General features: G+C 30.8%; 1 protein-coding gene and 1 long non-coding RNA gene across 3 annotated transcripts; both read right to left on the bottom strand.

Moving 5' to 3' along the window:
- Positions 1–1,663: 1,663 nt before the first annotated feature.
- Positions 1,664–5,767, bottom strand: LOC149094562 (uncharacterized). Its single transcript, XR_016198872.1, has 4 exons — positions 5,454–5,767; positions 4,829–5,034; positions 2,155–2,247; positions 1,664–2,042 (listed from the first exon to the last, which is right to left on the bottom strand). It is a non-coding gene; the product is annotated as an uncharacterized LOC149094562 (long non-coding RNA).
- A 959-nt stretch (positions 5,768–6,726) lies between these two features.
- On the bottom strand, positions 6,727–17,672 carry LOC107361420 (uncharacterized). 2 transcript variants are annotated; one of them, XM_015928250.3, is made up of 10 exons: positions 17,142–17,672; positions 15,191–15,338; positions 14,997–15,104; positions 14,816–14,897; positions 12,884–13,039; positions 12,295–12,462; positions 11,997–12,229; positions 8,473–8,677; positions 8,049–8,317; positions 6,727–7,617 (listed from the first exon to the last, which is right to left on the bottom strand). In XM_015928250.3, exons 1-10 carry the CDS (start codon positions 17,202–17,204, stop codon positions 7,508–7,510), a joined length of 1,542 nt encoding a protein of 513 aa, XP_015783736.1. In that variant the 5' UTR covers positions 17,205–17,672; the 3' UTR covers positions 6,727–7,507. The 2 variants fall into 2 exon arrangements, with proteins under 2 accessions (XP_015783736.1, XP_015783737.1); XM_015928251.3 differs by having other exon boundaries at positions 15,191–15,287; positions 17,142–17,348.
- Between the last annotated feature and the right edge of the window lie 3,224 nt (positions 17,673–20,896).

Genomic DNA, 20,896 nt, shown 5'->3' with positions numbered 1-20,896 from the left:
TGTATTCATGAATAATAGACAAACATGGAATTGTGTTGTAGCTAAAGGCAACAAATTGCATCTCAATCAATAAAATTTGATATTTACTATTAAAAATGTCCTCGAAATGATTTCAATTGAAAGTGTGAGAAGCATTGAAAATATTTGTCCATTTACCTATTTTTAAGGCTAACAAAGAGGCTGACCAATATTGATCATCAATTGAATTTGACAGTAATAGAAATCGATCAATCAACATTCTAATTCCAACTCGATTGTATTCCCTTTTCTTACATTTAATAATCACTTTAATCTAGACACTATTATAGCCATTAATAGAGTAACAATTTTAGTATTCACTGGTTGCAGGTTAATCAGAATTGAGTTGATCTGTTGGACGATTCAACCTATTTCATGCGAGTCTAAACTCCGATAGTCAACTGTTGTAGACAAAGATAGATAATTTTAAAGATAGTCGTTAATTTTCAATCAATTAAGAAGCTTTCACTCATCTTCTAATTAGAGATTTCAATGCAATGTTGATGTTCATTTTCAATAATCTAGCATAATATTTCATGATCTTACCTTGATGAAACCTCTTGTCAGCTGGTTGTGTAAGTTGATTGCGTGATTCTTGTTTTGCCTTTTATTTCACTTTTAACATTCCGTTATTTCTGAACCTTGATTAAATTTGGTTTTTCATAATCAATTTGATTACACACACATAAATATATTGATGACAGCCTAAAAATATACACAATCAAATTAAAGAGATGGCAAAGCTGACCGTAGACAACACGATGATGTAAAAATGGAGGGAACCGGCAAGAGGAAGCTCTTGTTTTCGTGATTAATTTAAATCTGATTAACCAGAGATTAGATAGTGAAAATATCCAGGAACCATTAGAGACTAAATGGGTTGAGTAAATTTGGGTTGACGACATTTGAACAAGCATCAATGTAAAGGTTAGAAGCACCAGTAAAAATGTCAACAAATAAAGCTGTAGCTTTGGGCTTTAGGTTTTAGGTTTTAGGTTTTGGGTTGCAACTAATGATTATTTAGGTATTAGATAAATTGAAATGATTGCATGAAAAGGATATGAATGGTCTGACTCGGACGGCCACCACGACATGATCTGATCCAGCGGACATTGTGAGGTTGGTTAGTTGATGGTAAAAAAGTCCAGTGTACGGAAGATATTTGTTGCACTATTAGATTTAGTTTCACTTGATTTGTATAAAATTAGATAATTTAGAGTTTAACAGATGATTTTAAGGTCTGGCAATCCTGTCAACCTTATTAGTTGATTTGGTGGCGAGTACTTGAATCTGGTAAGTATGAGTGAGATTGAGAGTTGGCCATTGTCCAGGCAACCCACAATGAAAACAAAAAAATGGTTTAAGTGTTTATTTTTTGCTGTTGTTTTGTATTTCATGGGTCATTTAATTACGCTCGTTATCATATGGTTTAATCAGCTTGCTACACCAAATTGAAATACAATCACGATTAGATTTTTGAATTGATTCAGACTAAAAAGCTTATTTAAATAATGTGTGTTCATTGGATGCATAAACTGTCCAACATGACAACTTGTATTAGGATTGCTTAAACTTGAATTTGTATATTTATTGGTAATGTTTCAATTTTAATTGCGTTGAAATGGGAATAAAATGATAAAATGTATCACTTTTCAAACATTATTGTGTTTATTACAGTTATAAGTGCCAAATTAAAATTACAGCGAAAATATTGCTCACAAATAAGTACTAAGTGTAACCTAAACACATGACACACATTAAACTGATACAAACATTGCTATATTTCTGGTTTCTTCAGTTCCATTTTTATGATTTTGCTTTTCAAGTTTACATTTGGTTGGATTTACATTAAGATTTTAAATTGTAGCGATTGTTGATGGTAACTTTAATTTTCTTCATTTTAATTGAAGATAGTGATTGCTTTGGAATTTTATTTTTTGATTCTGGTATTTCACCTTTAGGTTTTAGTCCGTGTTCAAGGCATTGTCAGCATGTTTCTCTTTAATTATGAATACCAATCAAACCTGTGAAGATGGGGAAATAAATCAGTGAGTTAACCTAAAACATGTGAATATGGTTTTTAATTTATCAAACTGCAACTACAACTGTAATTTATCTATGATTTCAACCTCTTACCGTCACACGAAAATGTTTGTCCGTCTGAATTCAATTTACATTTGTATTGGAGCTTCCCTGAGATTGAATCGAGTTTATTGTTTAAAATAAAATCTGTAATTAAAAGAAACAAAATTAAAAAATAACTTAAGTAACCCATAAGCAAATATGCGCCATCTTGTGTTAATGAAACTTATCTTTAACCCAAAAAAATTAATCCAAAAAATGAATGAAAGGTTATTTTGACACTCAGAAGATGGCGTAAACTAAACTCTTGAGCTCAATTAATTAATGTCAACAATTTACTGATTGTTTCCTAAGTGCCTGCTTTTAATGGTAGATCTTAAACCATTTAATCAACAGACTATGGCCTTTACTAACCAATGGGAAAATATTAGACAAAATGTTTGTTCGATAACTTCTTTACTAACTTAATTACTTAGTTAGTTAGTTAATCACTTTAGTTTGGATGACATAAAATCTCACAACTAGTCCTTTTTTGGTTCATGATAATCTCTGATCACTAACATCGTTAATTTTGAATTTCTTGCTTTTCTTGGACCTATCAGAATGATTGGAGTACTTCTTGGTTGATTTTTGGACTCGTGTACCACTAAATCATTGATGTCTTTAGCAATCAAATCATTAGCTTTTGGATTCTACTAGTAAATGTTTACAAAAATCTCTCGATTGGTTTAAGGTTAATGATTTGGAGGTTTGGAAGGTTCGATAGCTTGAAAATGAAAGTAATCGAAGTTCATTGAATTAATTGCTGAATAATGGAAATATCAGTTCAAAACGATCCAAGAAACTATTATACTTCGCGTCAAACTTGTTTGCTCATGGAAAAGGTTGAAGGCATTAAGCATTATAAATTATCTGAATCAAAATGGGAAAATTTCATTGTTGGCCATCTTAATATCTGGTTGACGAATCACTTTAGCCAAGGTTAAGCAGACTTTTTTAAGAAATTTTGTGATTATTCATCAAATTTATGAGTTATCTATTCGTCTTCTCGAGAAAACTACATTCACCAAGAACATTTAAACAGCTTTAGTATGAAAATTGTTCACTACTTACTATTATTAATAGAAATTTTCACAAGTTAATTTAAGTAACCAGAAGCCACGATGAATTAAAAATGACTTGAATGTGCTCTACTCTAGAAACTTATACTGACAATAAATTAAAGCTAATCCTCGATTCCTGTGAGATTTCATTGCTCTAATTATCAAATTCTGAGAAAAAAGGATTTATTTGATACATATTCTATTCTCATATAACTTCTGAGTTTTTGTTACAATTTGTTTCTATCATTCCTATCTGACATACTAAAGCCATTTCATTACCGAGTTACATTTTTAGTAAATCTTTAACAAAGTTAGGATTAGGTTAGGTTAGGGTGAGATCATGCATTATTGAAAAGTCAACCATTTTGAACATTATTATCAAATAGAGTTCAGTCAATTTGAAAACTGGAATCAACGGCACATGATATTGATAACAAGTCTAAAAAATGGATCTCAAATGTTAACTGGATTTTAAGTGAACGAATGACTTTAAATGAATTTGTCTGAACTATGGCTGCAAAGAGTGTACCATTTATCATATGGGGATATCACATCAAAACACCTTTCGATCTTTTCAAATCGATTTTCAAACTTGATTTAAACGAGATTAGATTGAATTCATTTTGCATTAGATTATCAATATCATGGTTAAACAATGCCAGACGAGTTCATAGCCCGAGATAAGTTTCACTAGCAATTCACATCCATTATAAATAATACGATATTTGATATTCAATTAATTCATCAACTCTAATTTACGTTCATGAATTTTACTTGAGACAAATCTAAAAAAGACTGATTCCGTTAATTGCCTATCATCTCATGTATCTTTTATTAATAAAATACCTTTAATGAATCTTTTGATTCATCTTAAATGTCCCTTTCAATGGATCAATTCACAGACGTATTTTGTCTCGTCGAATCCCATATCAAATCGTCTTATTAATTACTTATGCAAAATTAATCAATTGTTATGTCATCTATTGAACACCATTTTGAGATATTCCATGTAATCATTTTAATTAGTTCTCACAAAATTTAATATCTGATTCTTTTCTAATTATTGTTCAGGGTATTAATAGTGGTTATTGCAATGGACATTAACTTACAATTTTTTAATGTCTCGATCTTTAGGGCTTATATCGTAGAGGAAGAAAATTTGAGAGACATTTTGGCTTTTGTTTCGCTAGTGGTTAACGATATTCAATAATTTTTAAATAAGGATATTGTATTGTAATCTGTTGCAGTCCTGAAAAGTGATTTACGGTTTTCATTATGAATTGTTTTCACTTTCCTGATTGTTTATGTACTTTTCAGTTACTGCAATACATTACTATCTTTAATTAAAAATAAAGACAAGGTGAGATGATTTAAGACTGAAATCGGCTGTTAAATTAAGAAAATTATGTCTAAACGAAAGATTATTCTAGCCGTTAACGTTTTTTGAGACACAACTTTGAAGCTAAATGCTGATTCTTCAACAGAGAAGAACAAGAGTTTTTCTGAAATTCCTGTCAACATTAAATCTCTGAACTGAAGATGGAAATATAAACACAATGATTTGATGGCAAATCCCACTGTTAATTATAAACAAGTGAATTGATTGCTATAATAAATCAACTTACTTTGTTTTTCTTTCCTCAGAGAGTTTACAAGAAGTCGCCTTACAACTGGATCCGATCTTCCGTATCTTCCATTCATGAAAAACATTCGCTCCTTTGCCTGTGAACTTTCCCAAAGTGTGAATAAAACAACCAACGATAATAACTGAACCAATGCAAATAATTTCCTTTGCAACATTATGCTTCTGATGTAACAGCACCAAGAATGGCTATGGAAGCACAAAAAGATGACCAAAAAAGCTCATGAAATGCAGACAATCCATAAAATTGGTGATAAAATTCATCCTTCAACAACTTCGATCAGTAAAAACATTCCTGAATCTTTTATATCAACAAGTATTGAGTCCTATCAACAGCAAAAAAGCAGCTCAACTCAACAAAATGATCATTAACTTATCCAATCCCATGAAAAAATTAATCCTTCAAATCGCAATGGAATCGACTGATTGACTCAATATTATTTTGAATTAAACTGATTAAAATGAGAAACCACTCGTTGATTAACCTGAATCGATTTCCAGTTTAGAAATAATTTTCTCACAATTAATCCAATTCCACATGAAAAGGGTCAAACAGTTACAATCAAGGATCACATTGAAGTCAAATTTGAGTTTTGTAATTAACTTACCTAAAGTTATCTTAATGCTGAATGATTAGTTCTTTAAACTAGAATTAACAAATTTTGCTGATTTCCAGGTGACACAATTGAAACTAAGAAACTGTTATCAACTTTGGGAATGTTCAAAGGTTATCAGAGAAGTGAATAAGATGTATTTTTTATTCATTTTATTCAAGTCAACACCAAAAGTGATAAAGCAAATGTCATGCGTTATAAGTTATTAGCTCTGAATTTCCTCAAAATTTTCTTCAATAACATGATAATTCTTGTGACATTATTCAGCTAATATAGAAGCAATTGAGTTAATTGGTTGAAACATATAATTGAAAAGATGAAGAGACACTTTAAATTACAAGTGAACATTAAATATTGAAAATAATACAACAATTATGTTACCATTGAGTTGATTAACCAATCCAATTAGACTAATTACTAACTGTCATTAACAATCATTAGTCAACCCGATTGAAAAGAATCGGAAATAAATTAAATTGATTTGATGCCGAGTTTTGTTCAATTAAAGGATTTCAATTCAATTTCATTGTGTAATTACATTCAAACATTGAGCCGACTCTGAGAAATACATTGAAATTTAAAGGAAACTTTGAGGGCGAAAACGTTATTGATTGTTGATATTAAGATTGAGTAAATTTTGAGATTCATTCAGATGAAAGTTAATTTCCGTTTTCATCTCAACTAAATTGTGAACGATTTTCAGTTTTGGTGAAGAGAAGGCATTAAAAATAGCAAATCTAATGCATTTTTTATTAGTTACATTTTGTGAAAATATTTTCACATCTTGATATTAAAATGTTTATCAAGAATCTAAATGATAATTTCACATTTATATTCACAATAATATCATTCATTAAAGAATTTTTTATCGCTCAAAATGCATGGAATGTTCATAACAATTATTGTTAATATCATTAACTGTTTCTTTCTTATTGTGACTTCTAATTGTTTCTACTCGTCTTGTTGACATTTAAATTGTTGTTTTCAAGAAAAATCTGATTCTTCCTTTTCATCTCAGATTTTTTCTTCAGAATTCTTGGTCAAATTATGAAATTTTCATATATTTCAATCAATCATTTCCACACTCTTTTAAGGTAAAAATGCCTGAATCTCTCAGACTGAACATTAATTAGCATTTTCTTGATTAATATTTAGTTTCATTTATTTTTCTTCATTTTGAAAGTAATTCTGAAAAGTTCAATTACTCTTATTGCACCTGAGTTTCACACCTTTCTTATTTGATCTTAAATGAAATTAACTCAATTGATTTAAATTAGATTTACTTTTAATTTGTATTGTTACATTAAGAATTATTATTAGAAAGTCAATGTCTTTTGACTCTCACATCTTGAGCATGTAGTAATACATTTAATTAGAGGATTACTCTTCTCGATTTAAACGTAATCAACTAATTTTACTGTTCAGTATTGGTTAACAGTTTTAAGTGTTTAGTTTGATTACAATTAATCTGTTTGTTTTATTTGCGGATTATTTAAGCGTCTGTTTGTTTGCTTGTTAGTGCAAAAGGGATTGAAAAATGTGAATTAAAATATTGTTAGTAATGGTAAATTAACCATTGAAATTTGCTTCCATTAATCAATCAACATGTTTTAATAACATGAATCAACTGTTTTCCAATAGACTATTTAGTCATAACAAATCACTAATTACAATTAATAAAAGGCAGCTTTGTTAACAGGATGACCAATGTAATGTAAATGATTAAAAATCTAATTGTAACAAGTAAAAAGCAAGCAGCTGACTACAAACAAACAAACAAATGAGTGAATGAATGAAATGAAATTTTGTAGGAACAATTGTATTAACAATCCTTTTGATTGCTTAACAAAATGTCAATCCTGTTAACAGGTCTGTACAACAATTGTCAACTCTTATTAGTGAAATGCAATTGATTAACAAAGGTGTATCCTTGAGTACTCCTCTATTCTTGAGTCTTTAGTAACAATATGTAAACGGATCCATGTACATTCAAGTAATATGTATGCATCCAAGGTGTATCATCAAAGGCCGATATAATTATACTCTAATTAATAATAGTAATAAAGTTCATTGAATTCGATTCCAGTTGCTTTGAAAAATATCCATGAGTGTGCTTCACCATCAACAATTTCACATTGTGATACTTTACCACGATGTCCTAAGGGAAAAGTCAGATAATTAGAATAAAACAATTATTATTAATATTAACATTATTCAACGGTCGTAAGCGCATAAATATTAGATATTTGCTGAGTGGAAACTTCAGAAGTGGAAAGAAATATAGAGAAAGTTGAAGTAAAGTGAAGTATAGCACAAAAACTGTCAAAAGAGGTTAAAAGATGGCCAATTAATTCGTTTTCAACTCATTATTTAATTTCAAATCCTCCGCCAGGTTTGACTTGTCCGATAAATCCGGGTCGACATCATTAAGTGATATCGGTATTTATTTATGTGGTCGTATTGATTGGACTTGAAACAGCGGTTGAAGTCCTTTAAAGGCCATATTTTTACACTTTGATAGTTTTTTTATCTTGACTGTATTAAACCGTTCAATGTACTTATTATGATAAAAAGAGGATTACTACGCACCTTTTATGACAATTATATCGTCGTTAAGCGAAGTTGTTTGAAAGGTTAACAACAATTCGTTTAGGTTACCGCGCTTAATTGCGATAGGCTTCTTGAGCTTAACATGGCAATCCTTATCCTTAGAGATGACAACGTTAATAGAATCATCAATGGTATCAAGTAAAATTGAATCATCAGCTCGAGCGCCCATCGCAGGCTCACTTGCCACTCCAGCCTTGGAACTAAATTTTAATTGACAATCAAGCTTTGGAGTTCGTACAGAATAATAACTAAACCATGATAGAAAACAATAGCCAAAACGATCAATAATTGATGAAGAAATAAAGAAAACCAGAAAACCAGAAAAAACCAGAGACAATGAAAAACAAAAGAAAAATTAACGGTTAGATTGTGAAAGTGTTAACCAATGAGAAGCTATCCTTACCCAGGATCCAAACGAATGGGAATTGAAGCGCCCAATATGAATATATCAGCATTCATTACTTGAAATTTAATTGAAATCATTCGTATTGATTTATTATTACCCGATGCGACCAGACTAGCTGCTGTAGCATAATTAACAGGTTTATAACGTTTAACAATGAAAAACTCTGGTGGTGCGGCTCGAGGTGTAGTTTCATGACATAAACCTAAAAATGAAAAACAAAACCAGTCAAACTGAATTATCTGTGTTATTACTTGAATTTATTGAGCTGCAACCAAACTTGAATACCATTTAAACATAGAATACCTATGATCAAGTATTGTTCAATAAGTGATTAGAGTATAATAATTATTGTCCAACTTGTATTGTAATGTATTGCTCGTACAGTTCAATAATATGGGTTTCAGGGTTGGGTTTGATACAGTATAATAACAATACCAATGAAAAAATAATGAGATTGAAGGAAAAACGGAAAAATAATCATAATAATGATTATATTGTTATATAAGGACAGTAACAAAATGCTTCCTATCATCATTAAATGGAGGCAACAAAAGAGTTGCTTGATTCCTTTACATATTTTAACTGTTACTATTGATAATTGTGATGAACCATTATTACCACAGTACAATACAGATTAACTTTAATCAAGTTAACATATTAACTGTTTACATATCATTAAACTGTTCAACTTGGTCATTAACTTATTCGATGATCAATTTCCGTTCATTCAAGTTTCATTAAACATGCATCTTTAAGATTAATTGTCAAGCTTGATCAAACTTTAAATTTTTCAAGTTATTTTGCTGTCTAAAATAGAGAAGTTGTTACTAAAAAGACACAAATAAACACAATTGTCACATTCATACACAAATTGACACAAATGGGAAAAAAGGCAAAAATTAATTTCTTTAAAATTTAGAATCTGTTGGGTTGTGAGGACATAAGAACTGAGTACATTTTGTGCGATTCAAAAATTTCTAGCATCGCCAGTTCTCGAGAGAATCGCGGTCAAAGTTGAAACTTCGATCGCCTTTTGTACAATTATGGAAGAAGATTTTCTCATGAAACTCATTTTAACGATGTAAATTTTGATGACCAACCATGGTCTTATTTTTTAAATAAAACTTTAAAACTTTAGAACTTATCCTTTAAAATCGATAAGTTCGATTTTCAGTTAAACCGATCGTTTTCTATAACCGTTCGAGTTAGCGAGCTGAAACATATTATTTGCCCATAAAAATTGTTTGTGAACACCATGGAATAAATAATATTTTGGATTTATTAATAGTTCTCTTGATTTTGACCATTACCCTTAAAACTTTAAGTCTTGATATTTCGAGGATGGCATCGCCTACTATCATCATTCTTTAACCAAATATTAGATTTCATCATGGACTATAACATTATAGCACTGAATGCCAAATAAAATCTAAGCTAATTCATGCAAACGTGATTTGTGTTTGAGTAACCGTCTAACTTTATCAACCAAATCTCAATTCTGCAACTTAAGTAACACAATGATTTAACTTTTTTGGCAGAACCTTGGATAATTTAATATTTTGATACATTGTAGCCCACAATGAAAACTAATATTAGGTCAAAGAATGATGATTGCAGGTGATTCCGTTCTCAACATATTTATGTTCAAAGTTTTTAGGTCAATGGTCAAAATCAAGAGAACTATTGATAAATCCAAAAAAGTATTTGAACCATGATGTGCACAAACAATTTTTATGATCAAATAATAAGTTTCAGTTAGCTAACTCGAACGGTTATAGAAAACGATCGGTTTAACTGAAAATCGAACTTATCGGTTTTAAAGGAAACAGAAAATGTTATTTCTTAAAGTAAGACCATTTTATGATTGTTCATCAAAAGATACATCAGCAAAATGAGTTGCACGAGAAAATCTACTTCCATAGCTACACAAAAAGCGATCGAAGTTAAAATTTTGACCTCGATTTTCTCGAGAACTGTTAATCTGATGAATCGTTCAATAGTACCAATAGATCAAGTTTTTTTATGTCTCCACAAATCCACCAAGTCTCAACTTTTTGCTCAAATATTCCAGCCTTTGACATCACTATTTGCATTACATTTGCAAGTTTAACCAGGAAATGGTTTATTTACCTAGATATGCATTGTTATGAGTTTGCTTTGTTGCATAAGTTGTTACTCGTGCATTTAAAGCCCAATTATCATAATTCAAATGCACTAATGGCGATTTAGTAAACTGAATCAGATTTTCAGTTAGTAAAGACTTAAATTGGTTGAAGAATTATGGCTGTAAATGCCACCATTCTCGAAATATCGAAGCTCAAAGTTTTCAGATTAATGGACAAAATCAATAGGACTGTTGTTAAATTGTGTAAAAAATTTAATGCATGGTTTGAAGCAATAATTTTTATGGGCAAATAATAAGTTTGAGGTCTCTAAGTCTAAAGGTAACAAAAAGCGATCGGTTTAATTAAAAATCGAACTAATTTGTTTTACAGAAAAGCGAAAATTTTATTTCACAAAATAAGACCATTTTCTGGTTGTTCATCAAAAGTTATATAAGGAAAATGAGTTTCACGAGAAAATCTGCTTTCATAACTGAACAAAAGCCGATCGAAATTTCAACTTTGACCTCGATTTTCTCGAGAACTGTTCATCGGATAAAATATATAATGGTACCAATGGACTCAGTTTTTGTCTTTCTCTACAAACCCATCAAGTCTCAACTCTTAATTCAAATACTCGAGTCTTTGGGATCACTCTTTGCATTCATTTGTAAGATTAACCAGGAAATTGGTTTATTTACCAAGAAAAGCTGTTTAGATGAGTTTTGTTTGTTAAATAAGTTGTTTTTTGAACATTTAAAGCCCGAAAATCATAATTAAAATGCACTGATGGAAAGTTATTAAATGGAATTGAACTTTTAACTAGTAAAGGATCAAATTGGTGAAAGAATGATGACTGTAGGGGCCACCATTCTCGAAATATCGAGTCTAAAAGTTTTCAAATCAATGGCCAAAATTAAGAAAACTGTTGATAAATTGACAAGAAGTGTTCGCTCATTGATGTGTATCAACAATTTTTATGGACAAATAATAAGTTTTAGCTCGGTAACTCAAACGGTCACAGAATGCAGTCGGTTTAACTGAAAATTCAACTGATCTGTTTTACAGAAAAAGCAAAAGTTTATTTCGCGAAATAAGTACATTCTATGATTGATCCTCAAAACTTCTATCAGTAAAATGAAGTTACATTAAAAAATCTCTTTCCGTAATTGTACAGAAAGCGATCGAAGTTTCAACTTCGACCACGATTTTCACGGACATGGTTCATCAGAGAAACTTTTAAATCACACAAATGGACTCAGTTTTTATTTCTCTGCAGACTACTTGAGTCTAAATTTTCAAGAAATTATTTTTTACCCGTTTTTAACAATTTGTTTTGCAGTATTTGTAAAAATTTGTGCATAAATGTGATGTTTGTGCTAATCGTGTCAACAACCAAATAAAGATGAATAGTCTTACCTTTAGGAACTGGAGTGATTCCTGGAATTGCGAGATTCATGAAGATTGATATCTTCTCTTCTTTACTGAGTATTGAGTTGTTACCATCATTCGATTGATTATTGGATTGATTTGCTTGTTGACCTTCATCATTATCACCAGCAATTGTGTTCGTATTTGAAGTTGTGTGTGCGATTACACGACAAAACTCTTCATTCGACATCGTTAATAGTCGAGCATTTCTCATGATTGTACTTAACATGAATAAGAAAACATTAGAATTAAAAATCATTTAATTGTTGATCAGTTCAATTCTTACCTGTCTTCAAGAACACCTCGAACAATTGTCCAATCATTTGAATTAATTGAACGTCTTTTACATTCAGCTAAGGCCCATTGAATGATTGCATTGAACAATGAATATTCAGAGTATAAATTGAGATATCGACGTCCAACAATGAATTCCAGAGTTGATAGTTGTATTGTACTAAAAGAGTTAAACATGACAAGTTATCGATTTCATTCTTTAATATTTACATTGGAAAATGAAGCGAACAGAAAATGAATTTTTGATTTTTATGGTCAATTTGATGATTGTCAGTATTATTCAGCTGAAATGCTAATTTTGCGATTGTTTAATCGGTAATCAAGAAAATTAACCGATGATCATTATAAATGATTCACTCCAATAACTCTGACCCTAATCAGGTAAATTTATGACATCATCATTATTGACCAAATCTGCCATTGATTAACATCTCAAATTGGTTAAACTAATTAACCTGAAATGGAATCGTTTGAAAAGATTAAAAAATTTCAATGTTTAGTCTGTTCTTTCATTTTCACTCGTTTTCTTGGTTTTTGGGTTTCCATTGCTTTCAACACTTTTGTTGTTGTTGGTGACTTACTTGAAAGATTTGTGAGTTATTACATGGTAAGTTTGCCTGTCAATTATCTGAATTGATTGGAAAATTAATTGCTGTGAATTAAGTACATTTGCAAATTCATAAACAGCACAAGCGCACGATGGAGTTATATTTTTCTCGATGTAAGCCAAGCATTCCCTGTAAGGAAGGGTTAAAAGATAAAAATGTATAAATAAATATCACTTTAGTTTAGGTTGCATGGAAATGAAAGGTTCAATTCATGATAGAATGGAATTATAAAAAGTCCAAATCAAAATGGAATTAAGCCATTTTCTATTCATCTTTTCACCTTTGACTTTTTCTTTCTTTTTTTCTGGTAAATCGAAAAAGAATCCAATAAATGTAATTTAATCGCAGAAACACCGAAAAGAACTAATATTTTTAAAGCAACAATATCGATCGTGATTTATCAAATAATATCAATGTCTGGATTTCACAGTTGGACTGTTATAAGTTTCAACAATCTATTTATCCTACACAATATTAGGTTGTTATACATGAAATGAGACAAATTCAACGACTAAGTCAGACCTTGAGCTTATTGGGAAAGCTCAGTTAATCACATTTGCACAATCGATGAATCAAATGCAGGACAATAAAATTTGATTGAGAACTGTAGGTTAAACTGTACTCTTGATTCTTTGTGGCTTCCATCTAAAAGTCTCTTCATTTATAACGTTAATAGAAGTTCGCTTTGACCATCCATTTGTCTCATTGACTTCTGCCATTTCATATACAGCAACCCGATAGAACATTTAGTCTCTGTATGCATGATTGTAAGATTTTACTGAGAAAAATCTGTCAATAGAATTTTTGACATCAAATAAATGCATTGATATTTCAACGAAACCATCTCAAAATAAGAACAAAATCCGTGCATAATTGTCCTAACCGAAGAGTCTAAAATCATTTCGAAATCCATGATTGGTATACACTGATTCTTCGATTGAGAAATGAAGTTTTGAATGAACTGTACTTTTTGATTAAACAGTATCTAACATGGTTTTGATGGATTGTTCGAGCTTTGAATGGTTGTAATTTTACTAAAGAAATCTTTTCAAGGAAAAATAACTTGCATTGTTTGGTTTAGCTTCGGTTTTGAAATTTGGAAGTAACTATTGTTTCTGAATTGATCAGACAATTTGAGTTTTTGGCTGATTTCCCAGTTAAATTGCCAGGATATTTACATTGAACTATTGTTATGCTAACATGATTAAATGATTATAGCTTATGATTATTAATCTGCAGTCATTATATTATAATATTAATCAAGTACAATGACTTTCTACCCGAAATTGATTTCCAATTCAGAGTCTATTTTTAAGTTGAACACAGTTGATCAAGTTATTGATCACTTTTAGTCTTTAAATCTCAATCAAACTCCAATAAACTAAATTGGATTCTAAAAGTTCTGTTGGCTGTAAAAATGCTGATTCCATTTTAATTGTTTTCCCTTTCAACAATTGAAATTAGTCAAAACACTGTTGACACCATTTTTGTTGTATTTTTAAAGCTAATCTTGACTTAAATGAACCACAAAGTTTCAAAAAATACGCTTATTCAGCTCAATAAATAGATTAATGTTAAGCAAAAGCTAACATCGCCAGTTGAAGCTAATCTGATTCAACGAAAGTTTACTTTCACTTTACTCATTCTATGTCTTAATTTGGTTTCAATTGAAAATCAACAATGATAGATGAAAATGGAAACCAGAAATTAACCAGTAAATGATTTGTTTACCAACGTTCAATCAGTTCTGTTGCTTATGTTTTCACATTCGTTTCTGGTTAACATTAACATTGAACAATTTACAAAATTATGTTCAATTTAGTTGATCGATTTGCCTTTTTCGCTGTTAGTTTAGCATAGTTTACCAATAATGATGATTGAGATGAATGAAAATGAATGGATTACCTTAAAAGATGAGGAAGGAGATATTTTTTAGCTGCATAAGCAGTTAACATTGCATCTTCAACTGAATTCAAGTTCAATGAATCTGAATGGAAGAGAAAAAAGTCAATTAGAATAAACAATTTAAGAATAAACATTTACAAATTACATTAAAAGAGTGAAATAATATGAAGCAAATAGTCACCTGTATAAGCATAACGTAATAAATTTTCAAATCCAATTGGTGCTAAATCAGGAATACGAATCACTTTACTCTTGTCAGCCATATCGCCATAAAACATTGCCTCGAAAACTGTTAACAGAACATTTTTTGGTTACTTTAATGATACCTTTCTGGACAATCGCGTGATCACTTTAATTGCCTTTCTAATTGCTTACCAGGAGAAGTCATTGCCAAAAGAACTCGATGACCAACATATTTTTTTGAATGTTGAGGTGGTCCGACAATGAATGTGACATCGGTAAAAGATTTATTCTGAAGGAGATTTGAAGCTCGTGACACTAAACGATCGGATTCACCATTAATCTGTAAACACACAATTAAAGCGATGAGGATGCAACATGCAGCAATTAACCAGGCAACAGCAATAATTGAATAACATAAATTTAAAATTATAATATGAAATGAAACATCTTTGGAAGAATCAATTCCATTAACAAACCATTACAACTAAAGTCTTCAAAACTACCAGAAAATCCATCAATAAGTGCTATTACATCTTAAGAATCAACAAATTGCTAACTCAATCGACTAAATAAATTGTTTGACCGTCTATACAAAACACATCGAACCAAATGACCGCCAAAAAGACAAATATTCATCGATAAAATCCTGGTAATGCTATTCATTGCTAACAAATTGTCAACTATGGCTGAGAAATGGCTGTGTTTAGAATCTGGTTTATTTTCTGGTTTAATGTTGAAAAGGCTGCTTATGATCATAAATTAATTGTTTTTTGACTGTTGCTGTGCATTTTGATAGTTTATTTGGTCGAGTTTGTTATTGTTACAACTTTTTAGACATTTTGAAAACAGCAAATCGATAATTGTATTATCCGTTTATTAGCTGCAATCAACTAATTGCTTCTCTGTTTTCTGTACGGAATTGTTCCTCTCATTTTGGCTTTGCATGCCAAATTGAAATAAATTTTGGCAAACAATTGATTCCAATGATAATATCAAGTTAGCTCTTGACTTTCATCATCTCTACCTAAAAATATTCAACTTGTATTGTTGGATGGTTTCGCTTGAGACTAACATTTTTCATTTTACATCATCATGATCATCGCCTTCATCTCATCCATCTTAACCAGCCTACTCAAAATGCAGAAAACTAAAGTAAAGGGTTTACTTTGATGTATCCAGACAATTACTTAACCCATTTGATACTTTATTTGCTAATCTGCTCATCATTTTCAAGTATAATCGCACTCCTAACCAACAATGGTAATTAGTTCATTATCACCGTTAAATTAAACTAACCTTCAACAGTTTTTGAGTCGGAAATGAAATTCAATTTTAAGATTTCATCTGATAAAACCTTACGAACTTCACCAAGAAATTGTTGTAGCTTATCACTATCGAAATACTACTCAGGTAATTATAACAAATTATTGGGTTAAAAATGACAATCAAGAATTGTCCTGAATTAGTAAAGTGCAAGTAAAGATGTTTCAAGCAGCAAATGTCATAATGCAAGAAAGCAAAAGCACATTCATAACTAATTAGATCGAGCAATGACTAGTCCGTTTTAAGTATCACACAATCCAAATAAGAGATTTATTGGGATTTTAATTTAAGGATTATTTGAATAAGTTTAAAGAGTCTTTAAATAATAAAAACTTCTATCATAAAGCTACTCCATTTAACTCACAAGGGAAGTTACCCAAGTGTCACTCCTGGATTTTTATGTTTGATAGCTCATTCGATAGGGCTAAGGGCGTAGATAAATACCCTGTTGGGTTTCGTCTGCGAGTTAAGTGGTTCCTAAGATATTTGGGTTTAAAATTTGGGCATTTTCATTAAATCATTTCTAAATGTCAGTCAATGCAGTTGCATATCGAGATGAGCAAAGTTTTAAAATTCCCGATGAATTTGAGCAAAACTAAAGGTTGAGGTTAAATCAAATTCAATCACCTAAAAGACTGTTAGTCAATAAGAATGCATTTTTATGCTAACTAGACTATTAAGAGCTTAACACAATCCTTAACAGTCGGGTTTTCGTTCAGTATTATGAGACTAAATGAACGGACATTTTGCTGAATCTAATGAAAAGCGATTCGCCGTTTAATAACATGCTTTATCAACACTCTTAAATGATTGTACTTACCAGACGCTGAAAATCAACTTCCGATTTAATGAATGAACCTCCGTTTGGCTGATGATTTGACATTACACAAGTAAATCAAAATAAAATGAACGTTTTTGCTTCGCTTTCGTTTATTGGCCAAAACAAATATCCAACTTGATCAATGAAACTCCGAATGCATTAAAGAATCGATTAGAACTTTAAAACGGTGAAAACATGATAGTTTCTAACAAAAGTCGTAATCAATAAAGAATCGCAACTTCTGCGAATCCGATAAACTCAGCAAACAAACAATGAAACCAAGTTAATTGAACAATCACTTGTAACGATATTAATCATATCTAATTAGCTTTGAATGGCGAGAAGCGAGAATCTGATTGAAAGGAAACAAATGCAGATGAAATGGTGAAATGAACTGGACAAAATCTGGGTCAATTAAACAGACAAAAGGCAACAATTAAGTCAGCACTTAAAGGTAAAGGCTGATTCAGCCTGGGAATGAAAGTGAACTCTAAAAGGAGTGGCTTTAAGATATAAAATTTTAACTCCCAATCCCAATGAATAACGAATTATCCTGAATATTGTGAATTATCAAACGGGTGATGATTGAAGAAGAGTGAAAAGTGAAAGAAAAGTCGACAGAGAAGATGATCCAATGTCATGGATCGCTTATTGTTGCCTTAAAAGGTGGGTTTTAACTCCCATTGACCACTAGTCTATAACTTATACCTTTGGTTACTAACAACAAACTTTTAACAGCTTCGATGAACAATGTAAGGCTCCAATTATTGCCTCAATTAACCTTACAGAATCAACCATGAATATCAAGTTTGAGAAGTTTCTTCTTCTCTTCTTCTTTTTTTCTGGTTACATTCAAATGTACTTTTTGGGTTCTGATTGACTGATTTTCAGGTGGTTACATTGAAAGGTAATTCACTAGAATCGGGTTCATCATTATTTTAATTTATTCACAATCCTATTTGATTTAATAACAATAACAAACAGATCGCCCTCTAAACTGACCTCTTTTAACTTTCCATTTAACTATCAAAACTGACCTGATTTAGGCTCAAATCAAAATTACACTCAAATTATCGGGTAAATTATTTAGACTTTTAATGTTCAATGGTTCAGTTACAGTCTTTTAATTACTGGCTTTTCAATCAAACCATTTCATTTGATCTAAATACAATTGAATTTAGCAACAAATCTAACATCTTTTTTTGGTTATCAACATTTCAATGTTGCTCGATTCAGTTTCATCTCATAATTTATATCAATTGAACTCATTTTTCATTATTTTTATTTTCTGTTATCAATAATTTTCATACAAAATATACATTTGTTTGGAGCAAGAAATGAAGGAAATACAAATACTTTTAATGTTATAAATGAAAATGAATTTATTGATAAACTCTGTAAATTGGTGCTTTACATTGAATCCAAATTCTGATATTTTCTTCACGTTTCAGGGTAACTTGTCTCTTCTGTAATATATACTTTTGATGATTCCAATAATGTTCAATGAAGTTTATCAAATCAACAAATTGCGTGATTAAATGACCAAATAACCAGAATCACGTTTCCCTTTACAAGGTTTTCCTATTGATCAACTTTCATCTCTTTGATTTTATCAGCCGAGTTTACGTTAACTCTTTTGATTAATCATTGCAATAACAATTTAGGTTTTTTTAGATTCTTTCCCATTCTCACACTTGACCACAATCTTTGGCCAATTCACTGGTCTAGATGCATGATTAACCTTCTCAATTGCAATTAATAATTGTGGCTTCATTGGGAGAAACAAATTTCCTCATTCAATTCAATGAACTCAAATTGAAACACACTTCAATTATAATGTTAATTAATACTTTTCATTTGACTCGTGATTAGAACTGAGCTTAACAAAAACTAAAAGTAAGCTTCCAACAATTAAATTGATTAACATTTCCCCTGTAAATGATTTATAGTGAATCTCATTGAACATGCAATTCCACCGAGAAAATTATTACATTGAACAATTGAATGAATCAATTGGGCCAATCAATTGAGTCAATTTTAAGCGAAACCCAAAATCACAATTAACATTGGCAATTTATTGTTATAATTAATTATTGAAGGTGAACACTGAATGGGGAAACAGATTTGACGTATAAATTGTTAATAAATTAAGTTGGTTAGCAAAACGTAATTCAAAAGCATCTTGGATTTAAACCAAAAGTTTAAAATTATACTTTTCACGATTTGAACAGTTTATGTACATTTATTGGGTTAATAATGAACTCGTAACTATTTTAACAAACTTAATTTGGCTTTCATTGTTTAATTATTTAAGCTAACCCTAAACTTGAATTTTGTCATCCAAACTAAACCATCTGTAATAGCTTATGATAATGGGTTTCATGAAAACCTAAAAGATGAACCAGATTCTGGTAAAGATAAAATGCTTTTTTCTAGTCAAATTGTCATTCTATTATTAGCATTTTATTATTGTTTTTACATTAAACTAATCGAATTGTGTCTTTTTTGTTGAAGTTTGTCTGTTCAATGATCAGATTGATTATGGAATCAAATGGATGTTTTGGTGATTTGTTTTAATCTAATTTTCATGTCGTTCTTGATTTCACAGGTAGATTGAATTGTCTCTTGATCATAATAAATCTAAATATAAATCTCTTTGTGAACATTTTAAAGTCTTTAAAGGTCGTTTTACGGTTAAAAAATAAAATTCAGTCATTTTTGACAGTCAACAGTTTTGTATTAACATTTGGAAGAAACAATTTTACGCTTTTAAATAATGAAAGACACATTTTCTGCTCTTCTGAGTATCATGGGCCAAGAAATCAAAAAATGAGACTTTTTGGGGACAAAATAACAATGAAAAATGGTTTCTTCAAGTTGTCATGTGAATGTTGAAGCAATGTTTAGTTGTAGGAGTTTAAAGTTGATTTGGTTTTAAAGCCTCAATCAATCAATCTAAATTGTCAACTAAATAAAATGAAGGTTGTTGTGTATGAAGGAGAGATACCAGGAAAAGGGTTATAAGAATATTCATTGGAAAATAAAAGCTAAGAAATTGATCCATTTTTAAGGCTTTTTGCTTGTGCTGGTGTTTTCCCGTACTTTTGGCTGGTAAACATGTCAAGGATGAGACAGGACAGGAGATGAACTGAAAGTAGTTGGTTTAGGATAACTATTAACAGTAATGAGGATTTTGAAAGGAAAGAGTAACAGAGCGTTGAGTTATTACTCAGAGTAAGTTTGATGTTTAATGATTTGATTATGGATAAAATTTGGGATGAACGGACTTGGTTAGGTAAATGTGACTTTTGACTGGTTAAGTTACATTGACTTTAAATGGTGATCCGGTTACATGGAGACCAGTGAACATTATATTTAATGTATAAATACCAGGGATTTTGGTTCGGTAGATTAGGCTTAATGTGTTGTCAGAGTTTTTCATGAATCTCATCTCAGGTTGACCAGGTCCTTCCATTGAGACACTTAATCCTCCAATGACTCCAGCCACTTCGGCAATAGTCACTTCATTGTCTCTATTGACTCGACCGTCAGTTAATCCTCGGCCTGTGCAATGGATTTTCCGTAAATGTCCCCGACCCACTGAAAGTCCACCATCAATTTTACACAGAAACGGGCTTCCTGGAATCTCTTCGCCTAAATAACGAACGAAAACCTTGTAGACTCCGGGTAATGAGGGACACCATGAACACTCAACATGAGTTGGAGATGAACAAAATTTAATATCTGGCTTAGAG

The sequence above is a fragment of the Tetranychus urticae genome, chromosome 1, assembly GCF_039701765.1.
Source record: "Tetranychus urticae isolate SD_2017Ah chromosome 1, NJAU_TeUrti_SD_1.0, whole genome shotgun sequence".
In the NCBI taxonomy this organism is placed as follows: Eukaryota; Metazoa; Arthropoda; class Arachnida; order Trombidiformes; family Tetranychidae; genus Tetranychus; species Tetranychus urticae.
The sequence above is the reverse complement of the archived record's forward strand: the minus strand, read 5'-3'. Positions and strand labels throughout refer to the sequence as shown.